This window comes from Callorhinus ursinus, unplaced genomic scaffold (assembly GCF_003265705.2).
Source record: "Callorhinus ursinus isolate GAN/ISIS: 27379988/994484 unplaced genomic scaffold, GSC_fseal_2.0 scaffold30, whole genome shotgun sequence".
In the NCBI taxonomy this organism is placed as follows: Eukaryota; Metazoa; Chordata; class Mammalia; order Carnivora; family Otariidae; genus Callorhinus; species Callorhinus ursinus.
In genome coordinates, this window is record NW_027397092.1 from 16,614,769 (window position 1) to 16,635,597 (window position 20,829).

A 20,829-nucleotide genomic window follows, 5' to 3' on the forward strand; every position below is an offset into this window, starting at 1 on the left:
ACACCATTTGTTGAAGAGACTGTCTTTTTTCCATTGGACATTCTTTCCTGCTTTGTCAAAGATGAGTTGACCATAGAGTTGAGGGTCCATTTCTGGGCTCTCGATTCTGTTCCATTGATCTATGTGTCTGTTTTTGTGCCATTACCATAGTGTCTTGATGATGACAGCTTTGTAATAGAGCTGGAAGTCTGGAATTGTGATGCCGCCAGCTTTGCTCTTCTTTTTCAGTATTCCTCTGGCTATTCGGGGTCTCTTCTGGTTCCATACAAATTTTAGGATTATTTGTTCCATTTTTTTGAAAAAAGTGGATGGTATTTTGATGGGGATTGCATTGAATGTGTAGATTGCTGTAGGTAGCATTGACATCCTCACAATGTTTGTTCTTCCAATCCATGAGCATGGAACATTTTTCCATTTCTTTATGTCTTCAGTTTCTTTCATGAGTATTTTATAGTTTTCTGAGTACAGATCCTTTGCCTCTTTGGTTAAATTTATTCCTAGGTATCTTACAGTTTTGGGTGCAATTGTAAATGGGATCGACTCCTTGATTTGTCTCTCTTCAGTCTTGTTGTTGGTGTATAGGAATGCCACTGATTTCTGTGCATTGATTTTATATCCTGTATGAGTTCTAGCAGTTTTGGGGTGGAGTCTTTTGGGTTTTCCACATACAGTATCGTATCATCTGCAAAGAGTGAGAGTTTGACTTCCTCTTTGCCGATTTGGATGACTTTGATTTCTTTTTGTTGTCTCATTGCTGTGGCTAGGACTTCTACTACTATGTTGAATAGCAGTGATGATAGTGGACATCCCTGCCGTGTTCCTGACCTTAGGGGAAAAGCTCTCAGCTTTTCCCCATTGAGAATGATATTCGCTGTAGGTTTTTCATAGATGGCTTTTATGATATTGAGGTATGTACCCTCTATCCCTATACTCTGAAGAGTTTTGATCAAGAAAGCATGCTGTACTTTGTCAAATGCTTTTTCTGCATCTGTTGAGAGGATCATATGATTCTTGTTCTTTCTTTTGTTAATGTATTGTATCACGTTGATTGATTTGCGGATGTTGAACCAACCTTGCAGCCCAGGGATAAATCCCACTTGGTCGTGGTGAATACTCCTTTTAATGTACTGTTGGATCCTATTGGCTAGTATTTTGGTGAGAATTTTTGCATCCATGTTCATCAAGGATATTGGTCTGTAATTCTCCTTTTTGATGGGGTCTTTGTCTGGTTTTGGGATCAAGGTAATGGTGGCCTCATAAAATGAGTTTGGAAGTTTTCCTTCCATTTCTATTTTTTGGAACAGTTTCAGGAGAATAGGTATTAATTCTTCTTGAAATGTTTGGTAGAATTCCCCTGGGAAGCCATCTGGCCCTGGGCTTTTGTTTGTTGGCAGATTTTTGATGACTGCTTCAATTTCCTTAGTGGTTATAGGTCTGTTCAGGTTTTCTATTTCTTCCTGGTTCAGTTTTGGTAGTTGATACATCTCTAGGAATGCACCCATTTCTTCCAGGTTATCTAATTTGCTGGCATAGAGTTGCTCATAATATGTTCTTATAATTTGTATTTCTTTGGTGTTGGTTGTGATCTCTCCTCTTTCATTCATGATTTTGTTGATTTGGGTCATTTCTCTTCTTTTTGATAAGTCTGGCCAGGGGTTTATCAATCTTGTTAATTCTTTCAAAGAACCAGCTCCTAGTTTCGTTGATCTGTTCTACTGTTCTTTTGGTTTCTATTTCATTGATTTCTGCTCTGATCTTTATGATTTTTCTCTTCTCCTGCTGGGTTTAGGCTTTATTTGCTGTTTTTTTCTCTAGCTTCTTTAGGTGTAGGGTTAGGTTTTGTATTTGAGACCTTTCTTGTTTCTTGCAAAAGGCTTGTATTGCTATATACTTTCCTCTTAGGACTGCCTTTGCTGCATCCCAAAGATTTTGAACAGTTGGGTTTTCATTTTCATTGGTTTCCATGAATTTTTTTAATTCTTCTTTAATTTCCTGGTTGACCCATTCATTCTTTAGTAGGATGCTCTTTAGCCTCCATGTATTTGAGTTCTTTCCGACTTTCCTCTTGTGATTGAGTTCTAGTTTCAAAGCATTGTGGTCTGAAAATATGCAGGGAATAATCCCGATCTTTTGGTACCGGTTGAGACCTGATTTGTGACCTAGGATGTGATCAATTCTGGAGGATGTTCCATGGGCACTAGAGAAGAATGTGTATTCCGTTGCTTTGGGATGGAATGTTCTGAATATGTCTGTGAAGTCCATTTGGTCCAGTGTTTCATTTAAAGTCTTTATTTCCTTGTTGATCTTTTGCTTAGATGATCTGTCCATTTCAGTCAGGGGGGTGTTAAAGTCCTCCACTATTATTGTATTGTTGTCAGTGTGTTTCTTCGCTTTTGTTATTAATTGCCTTATATAATTGGCTGTTCCCATGTTAGGGGCATAGATATTTACAATTGTTAGATCTTCTTGTTGGATAGACCCTTTAAGTAGGATATAGTGTCCTTCCTCATCTCTTATTACAGTCTTTGTTTTAAAATCTAATTTGTTTGATAAAAGGATTGCCACCCCAGCTTTCTTTTGGTGTCCATTAGCATGGTAAATGGTTTTCCACCCCCTCACTTTCAATCTAGGGGTGTCTTTGGGTCTAAATGAGTCTCTTGCAGATGGCATATCGATGGGTCTTGTTTTTTAATCCATTCTGATAGCCTGTGTCTTTTGATTGGGGCATTGAGCCCATTTACATTCAGGGTAACTATTGAAAGGTATGAATTTAGTGCCATTGTATTGCCTGTAAGGTGACTATTACTGTATATTGTCTCTGTTCCTTTCTGATCTGTGCTGCTTTTAGGCTCTCTCTTTGCTTAGAGGACCCCTTTCAATATTTCTTGGAGGGCTGGTTTCGTGTTTGCCCAAATTCCTTTAGTTTTTGTTTGTCCTGGAAGCTTTTTATCTCTCCTTCTATTTTCAATGACAGCCTAGCTGGATATAGTACTCTTGGCTGCATATTTTTCTCGTTTAGTGCTCTGAAGATATCATGCCAGTCCTTTCTGGCCTGCCAGGTCTCTGTGGATAGGTCTGTTGCCAATCTAATGTTTCTACCATTGTAGGTTACATATCTCTTCTCCTGAGCTGCTTTCAGGATTTTCTCTTTGTCTCTGAGACTCGTAAGTTTTACTATTAGATGTCGGGGTGTTGACCTATTTTTATTGATTTTGAGAGGGGTTCTCTGTGCCTCCTGGATTTTGATGCCTGTTTCCCTCCCCACATTAGGCACGTTCTCTGCTATAATTTGCTCCAATATACCTTCTGCCCCCTCTCTCTTTCTTCTTCTTCTGGGATCCCAATTATTCTAATGTTGTTTCATCTTATCGTATCGCTTATTTCTCGAATTCTGCCCTCGTGATTCAGTAGTTGTTTCTATCTCTTTTTCTCAGCCTCTTTGTTTTCCATCATTTGGTCTTCTATATCGCTGATTCTCTCTTCTGCCTCATTTATCCTAGCAGGTAGTGCCCCCATTTTTGATTGCACCTCATTAATAGCCTTTTTGATTTTGACTTGGTTAGATTTTAGCTCTTTTATTTCTCCAGAAAGGGTTTCTCTAATAACTTCCACGCTTTTTTCAAGCCCAGCTAGTATCTTTAAAGTCATGATTCTGAACTCTAGGTTTGACATCATACTAATATCCATATTGAGTAGGTCCCTGGCAGACGGTACTACCTCTTGTTCTTTTTGCTGAGGTGATTTTTTTCGTCTTGTCATTTTGTCCAGAGGAGAAGAGATCAATGAGAGAACAAAATGCTAACAGGTTAACAACGGCCCCAGCAAATATACTCTATACAAATCAGAAAAGACCTGAAAGCAGGGGAAAAGAAAGGGAAAGAAAGAGAGAAAAAAAAAGAAAAAGATAAAAACAAACAAAAACAGAATATGATCAAATATGATCAGGCTAGTGCATAGATCAGTGCCACACACTAGATTTTGGGCGTATTTTGGTCTGTTAGAAGAAAGTGCCTCCCAAAATTTTAAAGGAAGAAAGACTTATATATGTACAAAATGAGGGTTGATACAATGAAGGGATGGAAGATGACTGTAAAGATGAAAATTATAAAAGATTTTATAAAAGGAATTGATAACTTGTTTGAAAAAAGAAAGAAGATTTAAAAAAAAAAGAATGTGATCAGGTAGGAGACTAGAACAAAGCCATACACTAGTGATTTAGGGTATATTTTGATCTCTTAGAAGAAACTGTATCTCAAAACTTTAAAGAGAGAACAACTTATATATATATGCCAAAAATAAGGGTAACTACTATGAAAGGATAAAATACGACTCTAAAAATGAAAAATAAAAAATGTTTTTTTTTAAAAAGGGATTGATAAGATGTTGGTTGAAAAGGGGAAAAAGAAAAATTCAAAAAAAAATTAAAAAAATTAACTTTGAAAAACTAATGAATCATGGTAAAAAAAAGCCATGAATTCTATGTGCAGTATTCCCCTAGCGCTGGAGTTCTCCCGTTCTCCTTGATCGGTAAACTTGGTCTTGGCTGGCTGTTCATGCTGATCTTCTGGGGGAAGGGCCTGTTGCCGTGGTTCCCAAATGTCTTTGCCGGAGGCGGAACTGCCCCACCCTTGTGGGTCCGGGCTAAGTAATCTGCTAGGGTTTGCTCTCGGGAGCTTTTGTTCCCTGCAAGCTCTCGGTACAGCTTTGTAGGACCAGGGTGAAAATGGTGGCCTCCCAGTCTCCGCCCGGAGGAGCCGAGAACTTGGGGCCCCGCTCCTCAGTGCGCCCCCAGAGAAAAGCAGTCACTCCCGTGGCCCCGGTCTCCAGCTGCACTCCGTGCTTACCCGGCCTGTGACCGAGCGTTTGTATCTCTGGCACCCGACCCCGTGTGGAGTCTCCAAACCCAGCAGATCCCTGCGGCGCACTCCCGCGCCGCTCTTCCCAAGGGAGAAAGGGGAGTCTCCCCGGCTCTGCCGCTTGTTGGGTCCCTGCTGGAGGAGCAGTGGCCCGACTGGGCCGTGGATCACAGTTTATGGCCACCCCGAGCTGAGAGCCCGCGCCTTGGCCCTGTCTCTGCAGCCGGCTTCCCCGCTCCGATACCTGGGAGCTCTGCCGCACTCAGGCACCCCAAGTCTTTCTGTGGCCCCGAGGGTCCTGAGACCACACTGTCCCGTGAGGGTTCCACCCCCCGCTTAGCCACTGGAGCGACGTCCCTCAGCGGAGCCGACTTCTAAAAATTCCGATTTTGTGCTCCGCGGCTCTAGCACTTGCCAGAAGCGGCCGACAGAGGCCCCTCCCCCGCCGTCTATCCTCCCGAATATCGCCTCGGATTCACTTCTCCGCACGTCCTACCTTCAGTAAGTGGTCGCTTTTCTGTTCAGAGAGTTGTTGCTATTCTTCTCTTCGATCTCTTGTTGAGTTCATAGGTGTTCAGAATGGTTTGATCCCTATTCAGCTGAATTCCTGAGACCGGAGGAAATCCAGGTCTCCTACTCCACCATCTTGCTCCGCCTCCTTTTAATTCATTTTAAGTGATGACTTAATATAGTTGTATTTAGTTCTGTCCCCTTTTTTTTTCAACTTAACACCTTCTTTGGAATTGATTTATTGTTGTTTATTCCTCCTTTTCCCCTTCTTTGGGTTAGAAATGATACAGTCTCCTTTAGTTATTTGGGTATTTACCTTTTTTGTTGTTGTTAAGAGAGAGCGGAAGGGAGGGGTGGGAAGAGGAAGAGAGAGAGAATCTCAAGCAGGCTCCATGCCAGGCACAGAGCCAGACATGGGGCTTAATCTCACAACCCTGAGACCATGACCTGAGCTGAAATCAAGAGTTGGCCACTTAACCAGCTGAGCCACTCAGGTGCCCCCTGCCGACACCACCATCCACCCCCTCGCCCCGCTTTAAATTTTTAATATGTGTATTTGATTGTTTGACTTAAAATCAAATGTCTGGATTCTCAAAGAGGTCCTGGAGCAGCATTATCATCACCACCTTGTAACTTGTTAGAAATGCAAATTCTCAGCCTCCACTCCAGACTGTTGGATCAGATAATGTGGGGAGACATGGCCCAACAGGCAGTGTTTTAACAAAACTTCTTGGTCATTCCAGTGTACATCAAAGTTTTAAAACCATGGCTCTACTGTGGATTGTTTGATCTTCTTCCTGAATACAACTGATCTTGTCTGTTGTGTTTCTATTGTCTGGTATTTTAGTTTTGCAGTGTTTTTTTATCATCCCAAATTAGTAATAATTAATTACTACAGTGGTTTCATCCTCAGTGCTTATTTGGATAAACCCTCGTGTTTACCAATTTTTTAAAAATCCAAAAATTCTTTGAGACTAAATTTTTCAAGGGTGAGAGCTGTACAGAGGGGACGTTAATATTGATTGAATACTTACTGTTTGTTAGCTATAATCTAATTGAATTGTTGCATCTACCCTGTAAAGGCCAAGTATTTATCAGAAAGATTAAGAAGACTGCCCAGGATTACCCAGTGAATATTAACTTTGGTGATGGGGTAATTGAGGGGCCACTTTAAGCCTTTTCGAAGGCAGGATCTTCTCTGAGAATGTGGCATTTAAGCTGGGACCTGATTGACGAGAGGGAGCACCATACACACAGAAAGCAGAGATGCAAGCCTTCCAGGTGGAGAGACCAGCCGATGCATAGGCCCCAAGACCAGTCCGAACAGGAGGTGTTGAAGGATTAAGAAAGGAAGCATGGCTAGAATATAGTAAGCAGGGCAATGAGGTCAGAGATAGATGGTTCCAGAGTATGTGGTGCCCTTGTAGCCTTGGTAAATAGTTCGATACTTATTCTCTGTATGATAGGAAGTCCCTGGAGGATTTGAAGCAGGAAAGTAATATAATCTGATTCATAGTTTGAAGAAACTGCACTGGTTCCTGTTTGGAGAATGGATCGTAGAGGGGCAAGAATAGAAACAAGGAGACCAGTGAGGAGACTGTTGTCATAATCCAAGAAGTGGTGGTGGGCTGGACTAGAGAGGTGGCAGTGGAAATGGAGAGAAGAGGATGGACTCAAGATTCGGTTTGGATATGGAGTTGACTGGCCTTGCTTCCGAGTTGGGTGGAGGAGAGGAAACGGGGAGAACAGAATCGGAGATTGCTCCTGCATATTTTGACTTGAGCAAGAGGATGTTGGGGGAGCAAATTGCCATTCCCTGAAATGGCAGGATTGGGGAGGGGAAAATCTAGAGTTTTGTTTTAGACAGTTTAAGTGTAAGGTACCTGTACGCACTTCAAGCAGTTGGATGTGTAATCTAGAATTAAGGAGGAAGGTATAATTTGGGAATCACCAGCATATATGTAGTATTTAAAGCCACAGAGTGAGATTACATGACACAACTGTAGATAGAGAAGGGAAGGGTCCCAAGACTCAAGATATTTACAAATCTAATGAAGTGGCTGATGAAGTAGGAGAAACATGTAAAAGGTACAGTATCTTGAAAACCAAGTGAAGAAAGTTATTTCAAGAATCTCGTGTTATTGAGAGGTCAGGTGAGACGAGGACTCAGAAGTGACCCTTGAATTTGACAGATGGAGGTGTTAATGATTTTGAGGAGTAGTCTCAGTGGCTTGAACTGAAGCTTTGGAGTTGGATGAGGAGAGAATGGGGTAAGAAGTGGAGACAGTGAGTAGAGATAATTCTTAACAAGAAGTTCTGTGAAGGGGAGCTGAAAAGTGGGATGATAGGCAGAGGGACTGTGGGGCCCAAGGTAGGTTTTGCTTGATGCTTCTTCTAAATTTTACTTGTATGTATGCTGCTACAAGGTAACTTCTCCTCAGAGTACATTGACCTGCAGACTTGGGGTTTCATATGTGTTAACTGAATAGGAAACTATACCTAGGAGCCTGCCAGCTATCCCTGCATACCCCAAGACGCCTTGACAGCAGGAAGGAAAGGGATTCCCTCTATCAGGCACATGTGCATTCAGAAATCCCTGTTAGTGTTTTCTTGTCGGGCTATGGGAAAACAGGAATATCATACCTGTCTTCTACTGCAAACTGCTAACGGTCCAGTAGGGGTGCCCATGGTAGGTACTCCACAGTCTGTGTTTGATGTATTTGAACTTGGCCTTAGATAATGAACAGAGGGCACTTCAGTAGAGAAAAGTACCTCAGTGCCAGAGCCATCACACTGAGCAGTGTGAGGGTGTGTGAGGGGGCTTGATGGGGCCAGTCAGGAGGAGTTTGTGGGGGCGGGGAGGTGCAGAGGTGCTTTCCAGCAATTTAGGCTTGCCTTAAGGAACAAAGCCAGGCTGTTTACCGAGTTCTGTTATCTGGTAATCAGATGGATTCTTCTAAATGAGAAGAAGTGGTACAGATTTCCCCAAAATTGAGTCTTTGTGGGCTTGTGCTAGCAAATGGTGGCCTTATTAAGGTTCATATTGTGAGCCTTAAATTTGCCTTCTCACCTAGAAGAAAGGTCCAAAATTTCCCTCATTGTTTCACCTCTTAGAATGAAGCATGCAATCAGTGTAATTGTTGCATTCAGCTGTCTATTTAGGGTAACACAGGAAATTAGCAGTGCATTTTCAAGAAAAGCCGATTACCATCTGTTATTAGTAATCATCTAAAAACATCACTGATTATAAGCTTGCCAGTGGTCAGAGACACTCATACTAGATGAGAAGGGAAGAAAACTATACCCTTTAGAATATATTGCCCCTTACCCCTTTAAAAAGAAGGCATTAATTAAATGATTTTTTTTGAGATTTTATTTATTTGAGAGAAGGAGCAGGGGGAAGGGTAGAGGGAGAAGCAGACTCCCCCCTGAGCAGGGAGCCCGATGTGGGGCTCAACCCCAGGATCATGATGACCTGAGCTGAAGGCAGACTAACTGACTGAGCCAGCCACCCAGGTGCCCCATGATTTTTGGAATATATCATTCAGAGTACAGTGTTCTATCCTGTGCCCCAAGTTTTCCACTGTCATTTTCCCCCAAATACAGAATGTTGCATGTTAAGTCACACTTCTTCTGAAACTCAGTGAAAACACGTAACTTTCCTTGTTTTACGGCCAAGGCAGCCAACTCTGTGAAGTCTGTTCAGAGCCTGGCTCCTTGTATGGGAGGAGAGCTTAAGGATGAGGGCTTTGATGCAGGGCTCACCTCATAGCCACCACTCTTGCCCTCACCACGAATGCAGTACAGTTCCACACCAGCAACCTCACTAGCATCAAGCAAAACCAAAAGATAGCTGGTTTCTCATTTCTCACTCACTGCAGATTTCTTTAACCAAATGTTTATCTTTCAACAGTAGTTGAACCACTGCCTAAATTTTAAAAAGCTGATATTTGAGAGTGTGGCTAAAGGGAATTAGTTCAGTAGTTTTGAGTTTAATAGTCTTTTAAGAGTTTCATCTAGAAAAAGAGGTCATTTTTTCTTTTAAATGTACAACTTCAGTTTGGCAAATAACAGATTTTGAGTTTTGCTAAGTAGTGAAAGTCCCTGTTAGTTTGGGACATGATACTCAGTAGAACATGACACTCATCATTCCCTTACAGAAGAGTGCTTCCGCTGACCTAAATACAGGGAGACAGGAAGTGGTCAACTGTGGTGAGTACTAGAGCAGTAGGGAAGAGTATCCGGTGTGGTCACGGATAGCAGTGGTCATAGCCAGTTTTTTTTAGAAATTTATATATCTCAAAATTTGGTACAGTTTTAAATACAAGGAGGAGGATAATGTTGGAAAATGTCTTTTGCAAGTATAATCTTTCTTGCTGCTTTTTTCCAACGTGGCAAATTTTCACTAAGTTAGTACTTTTTATCGTAATTCTGAACTAATTTTTTTATTAATAAGACTCATGTATTTGGCCCTTTTACTTAGTGTTTTATTCAGTGAGCTAGCTGAGACCAGGGGGGACATCCACTTCCACTTGCTATTTTATGTGCTCCTCGGATTTTGAGTATCACTTCAAGTTTTGCAGAATGGTAGTTTTCTGTCTCAGTATCCTGAGCCATGGTTATGGTTTAAATAATGAAGGAGGTAAGAACTGGAAAGGTCTTTTCCTGACTGGTGAGGTTTTGGTATATTCAGGTGATATTTTTCCAACCCCTAAGATACCTGCTCTCTGGAATGACCCCTTTTCAGGGGTTCAGTTCTCTGCTAATGGCTGGGTCCCAAAATTATTTAAAAAATAGACTCAGAGAAGTAGCAAAAACCCTGAACTACTGTCCCGGGGAGGCCTAATAAGCTACATTTGTGACATCAGGTTGGAACCCATGTATACCTAGGAAGACAGGAACTCAGGGGCAAGAGTGGGGGGCAAGTGTAGGAGGCAGTTGGACGACTTAGAACAAAATAAAAAATTATCTCATTGCTTGGGCAGAAGCCATAGTGCAAAGAGGTGCTGAAGGACAGTCCAGTCAGCCTGGCATGTAAAGGATGAGGGACATGGATGGAAACAGCCCATGTGCTCTGCTGGCACCGATCTCTCTCTTTCTCTCTCTTTTTAAAATACACTATTTTAGAGCAGTTTTAGGTCTATAGCAAAACTGAGCAGAAAGTACAGAGATTTGCCATATCCCCTCCCCCCCACCAATCCCTTGTGCCGTAACTATAGCCTCCCCCCAGCCCCCCATCACTCACCATCCCTCAGCAGATCACCCCAAATCTGTAGTTTACATTTGGTTCACTCTTGGTGTTGTACATTCTCTGGGTTTGGATAATGTGTTAAGCCCTTGTCATGTGTGAGGATCACATTTTAAGACTTTGATAGAGCATCAAAATAGAAATACCACTAAAGCCATCCTTCATCCTCTTAAAATGCAACTGGTTATTACTGAAATTTTTAAGGCAATCTTCCCACATTCAAAAGAGTATTTAAATAATAAGACTGAACAACTTATAAACCACTGCTGTCTTCGATATTGGACCTTTTCACTTTCTTCTGGGAGTCACTTTTCACAAAACACACTACTTCACAGGAGTGAGGATAGACGTAACTGAGTGACATACACATTCCAGGCACATGGTGGGGCTGATGCAGCTACTCAGATGACCACTTACCCGCAACAGTTTCCAGTGAGTGAAATACGTGTCTTTGAGCGGAATGATAGTTTACTACAGTCAAGGATTTTCAAGGTCATTCTTAAATATTCATTACCTGTAAAGTCCAGGGGCTACAAGGTGTGTTGTGAAATTAATCCTTAGGCCTGTGTTAGTCAGCTCCCACAGGGTTCTGCACAGGTTTATTTTCCTAAAGGCGGTGGTCCCTATTCACTTCTAATACGAAGAAATACGCTCCACATCTGGTCTTTCCCGTTTTGTCTCTCACTATTCAGTGTGTCCTACCCAAACTGAACCATTTTGTCCTCTTAAGATGCCTCACATTTTCCTGTGATCCTTCTCCTCTGTGGAATGTTACCTTGTTGAAGCCCTTCCCAAATGATGTGATTTTTCCTTCCTTTCTACTCCATGGTATTTGTACCACTTGTACCACTTAGCCTTGTATTTCAGATATTTATGCTTCCCTGTTGTCCATTACTATGTACACTACCCAACACGGTTCATATTAGACTTAAGTTCATTTCCATGACAATGACTAGAATTTATTGAGCACTTAAATATTATTATAGTGATGACATTGTCATTTCCCTAACAGTGCTTTTTGCATGTTATGTACACACAAATAGGTCTTTGTTTTATGTGAATAGTATCACCCTATAGGTATTTTTCTGTTTTGTCCCTGAACATGTGATGAAAATCTTTTATATATATGTAAGTATGTCATTATTTTTAATGGCTACATAATACTCTACAAAATGGATGTTACCTGCTTGATTTAACCACCAGTGGACATTTTAGGAAGTTTTTAAATGTTTGATACTATAGATAATGCTACAACATAAGTCTTTGCACACGTGGGCAGATAGACCAGAAAGATAGCTTCTTAGAAACAGTTACTGGGACAGAGGGTATGTACATCTTTAACTTGTTAGTGCCAAAATGCCTTCCCAAAACACAAAATTTGTGTTTCCACCAGTAGTGTGTGAAAGTACCCATTTCAACATGACTGCATTTCATATTATCAACCTTTTTAATTTTTGCCGGTCGGTTGCACAAAAAATGTTCTCACTTGAATTTACATTTCCTTGTTTACTAGTGAGGTTAAATGTCGTTTCATATGTTGGCTATTTGTATTTCTTCTCTGAGAACTGTTGTTCATATCTCTTTACCAGCTTTTCTGTTAGGTTATCTTTTTCTTAGTGAGTTGTACCACTTTTTTTTTTTAATAGATTTTCGACGGTAATCCTTTTCTCATACATTGCAAGTAGTTATTCCCAGTTTGTCATTTGACCTTTAACTTTATGGTACTTTTAGTGACTTAATTTTTAGGTAGGCAAATCGTTAAGCCTTCTTCTTTATGGCTTCTCCCTTAGAAAGGCTTTCCAGTCCTAAGATTATAAAACTGATAGTTTTATTTATTTATAACTATTAATAATTTATTCTGGTAGTTTTATTTAACTTTTAATCCTTTAATTCATTTGAATTTTGAGGCTTAATAAAGATGGTGATGTATGGGGCACCTGGGTGGCTCAGTTGGTTGAGTGTCCGACTCTTGATTCAGCTCAGGTCATAATGTCAGGGTCATGAGATCAAGCCCCATGTTGGGCTCCATGCTCAGCCTGGAGTCTGCTCAAGTTTCTCTCCCTCTGCCCCTCCCCCTACTGGTGTGTGTGTGTGTGTGTGTGTGTGTGTGTGTGTGTGTGTGTACATGCGTACACACACGTGTTCACTCTTTCGCTTGCTCTCTCTCAGTCTTTAAAAAATAAAAAGTAAAAGAAATAAGAATAAAGATAGAGATGTAATCCTTCCTCTTTCCAACACTATTGAAACTTTTCCCACTGATGGGAAATACCGGTTGGAGACTAAAAGTTCTCTATTTTGGGGGGGGGTGTTTATTTCATTTGATTCCTGTCCCAGTACTTTGATTTATTCTTTTATCTGATACTAACTTTAGGGTCACCTTGTGGATGTCATTAATTTTTTTTTTAATCTTATTGGAAGTTCTGTTTGGATTGCATTTAACTTAATGGATTACTTGAGGAGAATGGACCTCTTTGCAATATTAAATCTCCCATTTTGCACTCAATAGTAAGTTTCTCCTACTTAATCAATTCTTTTTGTTCTGTGGTAAGGGTTGTTGTTTTGTAAGGTTTTATAGCTTTTATAGCTTTTCCCTCTAGATCCTGTACCATTTTGTTAGATTTCTTCCTAGGTATTTCATAATTTTTATTACCACTGTGAATAGGATCCTCTTTTCTATTAGGTTTCCTATTGGATTTTGTTTACTATATAATACTAATATTTTTTTATGTTTATATCTGACCACCTTATTAGTCTTAATAGTTTTTCAGTTGATTCCTTAGATTTTCTAAGTGCACAGTTACATCATCTGCAGAAACAATAAGTTGTTTTCCTCTCATTTATTCTTCATTTTTCTTGTCTTACTGAATTTTTAGGGATTTCTAGGACATTAGCCATAAGAAGAGGCATCTTTCTCTTGTTTTTAGAAGTCCTCCTTTCTATCTTAACATTAAATTTGATGCTTGCTGTGGATATCTGATAGTCATTTTGTCAAGTTGAAAAAATTTCTTCTGTTTTTCACTTTCTGAATATTTTATCAAAACTCAGTGTTTATATCAAATACTTTGACAATTACTGAGATCATTTTTTTTCTGTAATCTGTTAATGCAGTTATCTTAAATTATTTTTCCTGTTGTACTAGTCTTGCTTCCTTGGGATAAATGCTACTTGAATATGATACCACTGATACCATGATATTACTTGGTCTTTTTAATGCCTTGCCACTAAATTTGATTTTATTTAGAATATTTGTATCTGTATTCATAAGCAAAATAATTAGACCTGTACTTTTTTCCTTTTTTTTCTTATATCTCTCCTTGCTGTGTAATACTTTATATACTTTCGAGCTGACACTTATTCATAAAACTATATGAGCCTGGTGTCTTTCAAGATGGCATTTTGGCTGCCTTTTTAATTTTAATTATGATATTCATAATAAAAATTGTTAACATCCTAACCACTTTTCTCTAATTGTGACCGAGTTGCTAATGTCATGAGACATCAGGTTTTTTTCACTGTTATTGAGAAATAATTGACATACATAACTGTATTAAGATGTACAACGTGATGGTTTGGTTTACATATACTGCAAAATGATTAGTTAGCACAGTGGATTCAGCTAACATCCATTTTCTCATACAGATATAATAAAAAGAAAAGAAAAAAAATTTCTCCTTGTGATGACAACTATAAGGATGTATTCCCTTAACTTTCCTGTATATTATATGGCAGTGTTAGCCACAGTCATCATGGTGTACGTTACATCCCTAGTACTTACTTATAACTGGAAATTTGTACCTTTTGACCACCTTCCTCCAATTCTCCCTCCTCCCATCCTCCATCTCTGGTGACCACAAATCTGATCCCTTTTTTCTGTGAGTTTGGTGTTTTTGTTTTGTTTAGATTCCACATATAAGTGAGATCATACAATGTTGTCTTTCTCTGACTTACTTCACTTGGCATAATGCCTTCAAGTCCTTCCATATTGTCCCAAATAGAATTTCCTCATTTTTTTAATGGCTAAATAATAATCCATTAAATATATACACATCTTTATCCACCCATGGACACTTAGGTTGTTTCCATGTCATGGCTATTGTAAATAATGCTGCTGTGAACATGGGGGAGCAGATACCTCTTTGACATGTTGTTTTCATCTCCTTTGAATATATCCCTAGAAGTGGAAATTGCTAGATCATATGGTAGTTCTATTTTTAATTTTTTTTAGGAACCTTCATAATGCTTTCCATAATGGCTGCACTGGTTTACAGTCCCACCAGCAGTACACAAGGGTTCCCTTTTCTCCACATCCCTGCCAGCTTTTATTATCTCTTGTCTTTTCGATGATGGCTATTCTAACAGGTATGAAGTGTTATCTCATTGTGGTTTTAATATGTGTTTCCCTAATGACTAGCGACACATCTTTTTATGTAAAATCAGAAAAAGTACTTTTTTGTACTTTATTGGCCATCTATGTATCTTCTTTGGAAAAATGTCAGTTCAGGTCCTATGCCCATTTTTTTTAATTGGGTTACAGGTGACCCTTGAATAATATGGGTTTGGACTGTGTGGGTTCACTTAAATGTGTATCTTTTTCAGTAAATAAGGTACCGTTCCATAAATGTATTTTCTCATGTAATTTTCTTAACATTCTCTTTCTTCTAGCTTACTTTATTGTAAGACTCTAGCATGTAATACATATAACATATATGTGTTAATCGACTGTTTATGTTATGGGTAAGGCTTCTTCCAGTCAACAGTAGGCTATTAGTTAGGTTTTAGGGCAAAGTTACACATGAATTTTAACTGCGTGACAACTTGGCATCCCTAATTTCTGTGTTGTTCAAGAGTCAACTTCTTTTTGCTATTGAATTATAGGAGTTGTGTGTGTGTGTTATATATAAAATATGTAAGATTTTATTTATTTGAGAGCGAGAGCAAGCAAACACGAGCAGGGGGACAGAGGGAAAAGTAGACTACCTCCTGAAAAGGGAGCCTGACTTGGGGCTCCATCCCAGGAGCCTGGGATCATGATCTGACCTGAAGGCAGACACTTAACTGACTGAGCCACCTAGGCACCCCTAAGTTCTTTGTATATTTTAGATCTTAACCCCCTCTATCAGATACATGGTTTGCAAATATTTTTGCCCATTCTGTAGTTTGTCTTTTCATTTTATTTATGATTTCTTTTGAGGTACAGTTTGATGTAGTCCCACTTATTTTTTTTCTTTAATAAAGATTATTTTTTTGAGAGAGAAAGAAAAGAGCAGGGAGAGGGGCAGAGGGAGAGCAAGAGAGAGAATAATAAGCAGACTCCCTGGTGAGTGCCCAATGTGAGGCTCGATCCTATGACCCTGAGATCATGATCTGAGCCAAAATCAAGAGTCAGACACTCAACTGACTGCGCCCCCCAGGCACCCCTATTTTTTGTTACTTTTGCTTCAGGTATGATTTCCAAAAAATCATGTCAAAGAACTTATTTCCCATGTTTTCTTCTGGGAGTTTCATGGTTTTAGGTCTTCTATTTAAATTTAAGCTCTTAATCCATTTCGAGTTAATTTTTGTGAGTGTTGTAACATAGGGGTCCAGTTTCATTCTTCTACATGAGAATATCCATTTATCCCAGCATCATTTATGGGAAGTGATGACCTTTTCTCCATTGAGTATTGGCTCCCTTGGCACATTTTAGTTGGACTGTTTATATTTGGGTTTGTTTCTGGGCTCTAGATTCTGTTCTCCTGATCCATTTGTCTATTTTTATGCCAGTGTTATGTTTTCAAGACTATAGCTTGAAATCAAAGTGTGATGCCTCCTGCTTTTTGTTCTTCTTTCTCAGGATTTCTTTGGCTATTTGGGATATTTTGTGGTTCCATATAAATTTTAGGAGTGTTTCCTCTATTTCTGTAAAAAATGCCAGTAGGATCTTAACAGGGATTGCACTGAATCTATAGATGGCTTTTGGTATTTTAACAGTATTAATTCTTCCAATCGATGAACACGGGCTACTTTTTCATTTATATGTGTCTTTGATTTCTTTCATCAGTGTCTTAGTTTTCAGAATAGAGATCTTTGACCTCCTTGGTTAGATTTGTACCTAAGTATTTTATTGGTTTTGATGCTATTATAAAGTGGGATCAGTTTCTTTTTCAGAAAATTCATTGTTAAAGTATCAGTTTTCTTAATGGTAAAATGGGGATAACTAAAGCCAGCTCCCAGTATTGTTGTAAGGATTAAAGGACATAATTGCTTACCATAATTATGCTTCACAGATTTAAATGGTCATTAGTGGTAACAACTAATGTCACTATTATCCCTCAAGTGGATGTAATGTGGTTATCTTAATCATCCCCTGCTGTTGCAAGTGGGCTGGTAAACTCCATACTGAAGAGAGAGGATACAAAGATTAGTTTATGGTCTGGCCAACAGCACTAGGCATCAGCTCAGCGTGACACACCCCTTTGGGAGTCCAGATCTCCCTCAGGACTAGAGCTGCTACTTGCAGTGCTCTCTCTCTCACAGATAAGGATGTACCACCTCTGTTGTACAAGGAACCCATGGCAGGGGCTGTGTGTGTGCATCTTGGACACGTGGAGTTTGTTCTCCACCTTGGGTATGATTACTTAGGTTAGTTATGAAAGATCTTTAAGTTGAATGGAAAGATGACTTTTTTTTTAAAAAAAAACATTTTATTTATTTGACAGACACAGCGAGAGAGGGAACACAAGCAGGGGGAGGGGGAGAGGGAGAAGCAGGCTTCTCGCGGAGCAGGAAGCCTGATGCGGGGCTCGATCCCAGGACCCTGGGACCATGACCCGAGCTGAAGGCAGACGCTTAATGACTGAGCCACCCAGGTGCCCCAAAGATAACCTGTTTCTAAAATTATTTGAAAAATCAGGATTGTAGGGGGCCTGGGTGGCTCAGTCGTTAAGTGTCTGCCTTTGGCTCCGGTCATGGTCCCAGGGTCCTGGGATCAAGCCCCACATCAAGCCCCACATCTGAGCAGGGAGCCTGCTTCTCCCTCTCCCACTCCCCCTGCTTGTGTTCCCTCTCTCGCTGTCTCTCTCTCTCTGTCAAATAAATAAAATCTTAAAAAAAAAAAAAAATCAGGATTGTAATGTGTGAAGAGCTGTGGATTACATGATTGGTCCTAAGAACATTCTCAAGGGGTTTTGTTGCTTATTTGGCAAATACTTAGGAGTTTGTTCTCAGTCCTTTTGGCAGGAGTGTAAAATGTCAGGCTGGGATAGACATATGAATTAGAAAATGGAGGCTTGCAGCATTCTCACCAGCAAGCACAGTACGGTTTTTTCCAGTCTTATTACTTCAAAATCCTTCATCTGATATTTGAAGTGTATTTATGTTGAGTCATTTCTTTCTTGCTTGCTGGTGAACCAAAAGATCATGAAATGATTCTGCAGAGCCAGTAGCATTACGTTCAGTTTCTTTTTTTGTATATATCAGATAAGAGGTTTGCAAATGGAAGTAGGGCCGCCTCACATCCTCTGTATGGTCATGGCAGTGATGCTTGCCTTTTTGTCACTGATGCAACATTTGTTAGTTCATAAACCCATTTCCAAAGAACCTAAGGGCTTTTTGATGAAAGGTGACTATAGTAAGAATGAAGTTAGTTTTTAACAGGCTACTTTTGTTTTTACAAACGTTTCTTTCCTTCTTCCTAGTATTTAGAAAGTACTAGTGTTTTAAGTATGTTGTGGAGTCGGGGTGGGGAGGCTGACAGGACAAATGGAAATTAATGCATATATTTGGAGTTGGGATTTCTTAAGTCTTCAACTAGGAAGGAAAAATAGAAGTTTTGGGTTTCATCTCGGCTTAAGTCTCTAAATTGCTCTCTCAACCATCCCTTTGGTTGGTGAAAAGCTCACACATCTGAGGAATTAAAGCACCTGAAGAGGCTAGGTTGACTTTCGGTAAACCTTATACTAGTAACAGAAATGAAAAGGCCACATTTCAGAGTTGTGCGTGTGTCCCCATAGACTAGGGGACCCTGTACACCTCCCCTCCCGTCTTTAACTCGGTGCCATCCCTTTACTCCGCAGGTAGGTCCTCCTGTACCTGGTAGGCCTCAGTGGCTACAGTCCTTCCAGTAAGCCTAAGAAAAGTTGTCCAAATTTTCTGAGATTTTCACAGGATTTAAATACTTCTTTGAGGGGGTATTTGTCCTGTCACGGAGTGACAATGGAGCAGGGTCAGGACTCAGGCCCTGGGGGCACGCCAGGCTGCATTCATTAGTAGCCATGCAGCAATGTTCCGGTTATTGTTTCCAGCTCTTCCTGTATTCTGCTTTTATCATTGGAAATACCCGTAATTTCATGAGATTGTTAAGATGTTACTTTTATTATGATACACACTATATATTTCATATTTTTAAAATACACTATTACATATAATTATCATCTCATTATTTTTCCTTTTAAGTACTAATGTCTTCTTTTTCCAGAGCAATCATGAAATTTCACAGTATGAAAATGGAAGAAATCAACAAAATTATTCGTGACCTTTGGCGAAGTACCTATCGTGGACAAGGTAATTGACATGGTTTGTCGTGAATGCTTTTTTTCCAAAGCCCCATCCCTAGCTCTTGCCGCATAGGATCTCTCATCATGCCAGCATTATCGCCTGGACCCCTTTCTGAACATCTCTTTGAGATTTTCTAAGAATTCTTATCTTGACAACATCTTGTAGCAGAGAAAAAAAATGCAAGGTTTTTTATTCCAGAGCCTGACAGGACTTACATATTTGGCTGTGTACATATTATATTTAACTGATGACCTAATAGATTCTGTTGAAGTGTAGATAGGGATAAGCTGAAAGGCGATAAGAAGAAAACCAGCAGGAGGAAACTCTTAATAGGGGAACTAAGAAAGGCAGAGCTGAGACTGAGGGTTGGGGCATCTGGGTTGCTTTTGCCTCCTGAACCCTTTCAGCCAGTTTGGTAATGTCAGCTTCACACATTGCTTCATAGAAGCCTTACTTAATACCTGCGAGTGACAAAAGGCTACAGAGTGTAGGCTCCTTTGAAATAATCTTCTTTGTGTGTCAGATATTGAATACATAGAAATTCGGTCCGATGCCGATGAAAATGTATCAGCCTCTGATAAAAGGCGGAATTATAACTACCGCGTGGTGATGCTCAAGGGAGACACAGCCTTGGATATGCGAGGACGATGCAGTGCTGGACAAAAGGCAGGTACCTCAGCCTCGGGAGCCACCTGTGCACAGAGAAATGACAGGGAGAAACTACCCTTGGTGCCGTGAAAGCACCCGGGGCTGCCCGGGAGTGGTGAGAAGCTCCTCGGAGCACTGTTTGTTGCCACATAAAGTTGATCAGACTCCGCTATCCCGTTCCACTCTTCCAGTCCTCACCAGCATTTCCTGCACCGTTAGGTGGTCCTTTCGGAGAAGCGGTCTGAAACATTCTCACATGATAGGCCTTACGCAGAACAAGCAGCTAACAACCATTGTTTCATAACATGCCTTGTGGGAATAAAGTTCCTGTGTCATCACTTATAAGACACTTTTATGTGCCACCAAGAAAGAAAAAAATTGCAGCTGTAATTGTAAGAGTGCTTCCTGATTTCAGGAGCAATCAAAGGTGGGGGAGGGATGTTAGAAACAATGATAGGCAGTATTACCAAACCAGATCCTAGGTTGAGCCAGATGAGGCATTAAAATATAAAACTCTCATTGAGAAAGCAGCCCCATCACAGGATTGAGTCCCTGCCCCTCTCCCTCTTCAGCCTAGCCTTTGGGCCTGTAGATCCTCTAAAAGAAAGGTGTGCTAGGGGCATCTGGCTGGCTCAGTTGGTAGACCATACACCTTTGATCTTGGGGTTGTGAGTTTGAGCCCCATGTTGGCTGTAGAGATTGCTTAAATATGTTAAAAGAAGGGTCTGCTAGACCAGAAGCCATAACACCCACAGCTGCCTCTCCCCTCTATACACACACACACACACACACACCACCACCACCACCACCATCCCATCCCTACCACCCCAGCTCCTGGACCAGGCCACTTAGCTCCACCTGAGGCTCTGGCAGAATAGGCTATGTTGGATAGGGAGCACAGAGCAAATCAGAAAGAGGAATAAAGCTCTAATGAGTCAGGAAAATTGGACCTGCATCCTTGGGAGAACGAGGCTGGGTCCTTTGTGTGCAGGTTTGTAACAAGATGGTCTGGATTCTTGAGCTTCCTCCTTT

General features: G+C 40.4%; 1 protein-coding gene across 6 annotated transcripts in view; it reads left to right on the forward strand.

Moving 5' to 3' along the window:
• The window catches only part of RAD50 (RAD50 double strand break repair protein), a 142,160-nt gene that overhangs the window by 117,843 nt on the left and 3,488 nt on the right, over positions 1-20,829 (forward strand). For all 6 annotated transcript variants that reach the window (XM_073878644.1, XM_073878645.1, XM_073878647.1 and 3 more), the window contains 2 exons: positions 19,070-19,155; positions 19,673-19,815. In XM_073878644.1, coding sequence (XP_073734745.1) covers positions 19,070-19,155; positions 19,673-19,815 — 229 coding nt within the window. The remainder of the gene's footprint in view (positions 1-19,069; positions 19,156-19,672; positions 19,816-20,829) is intronic.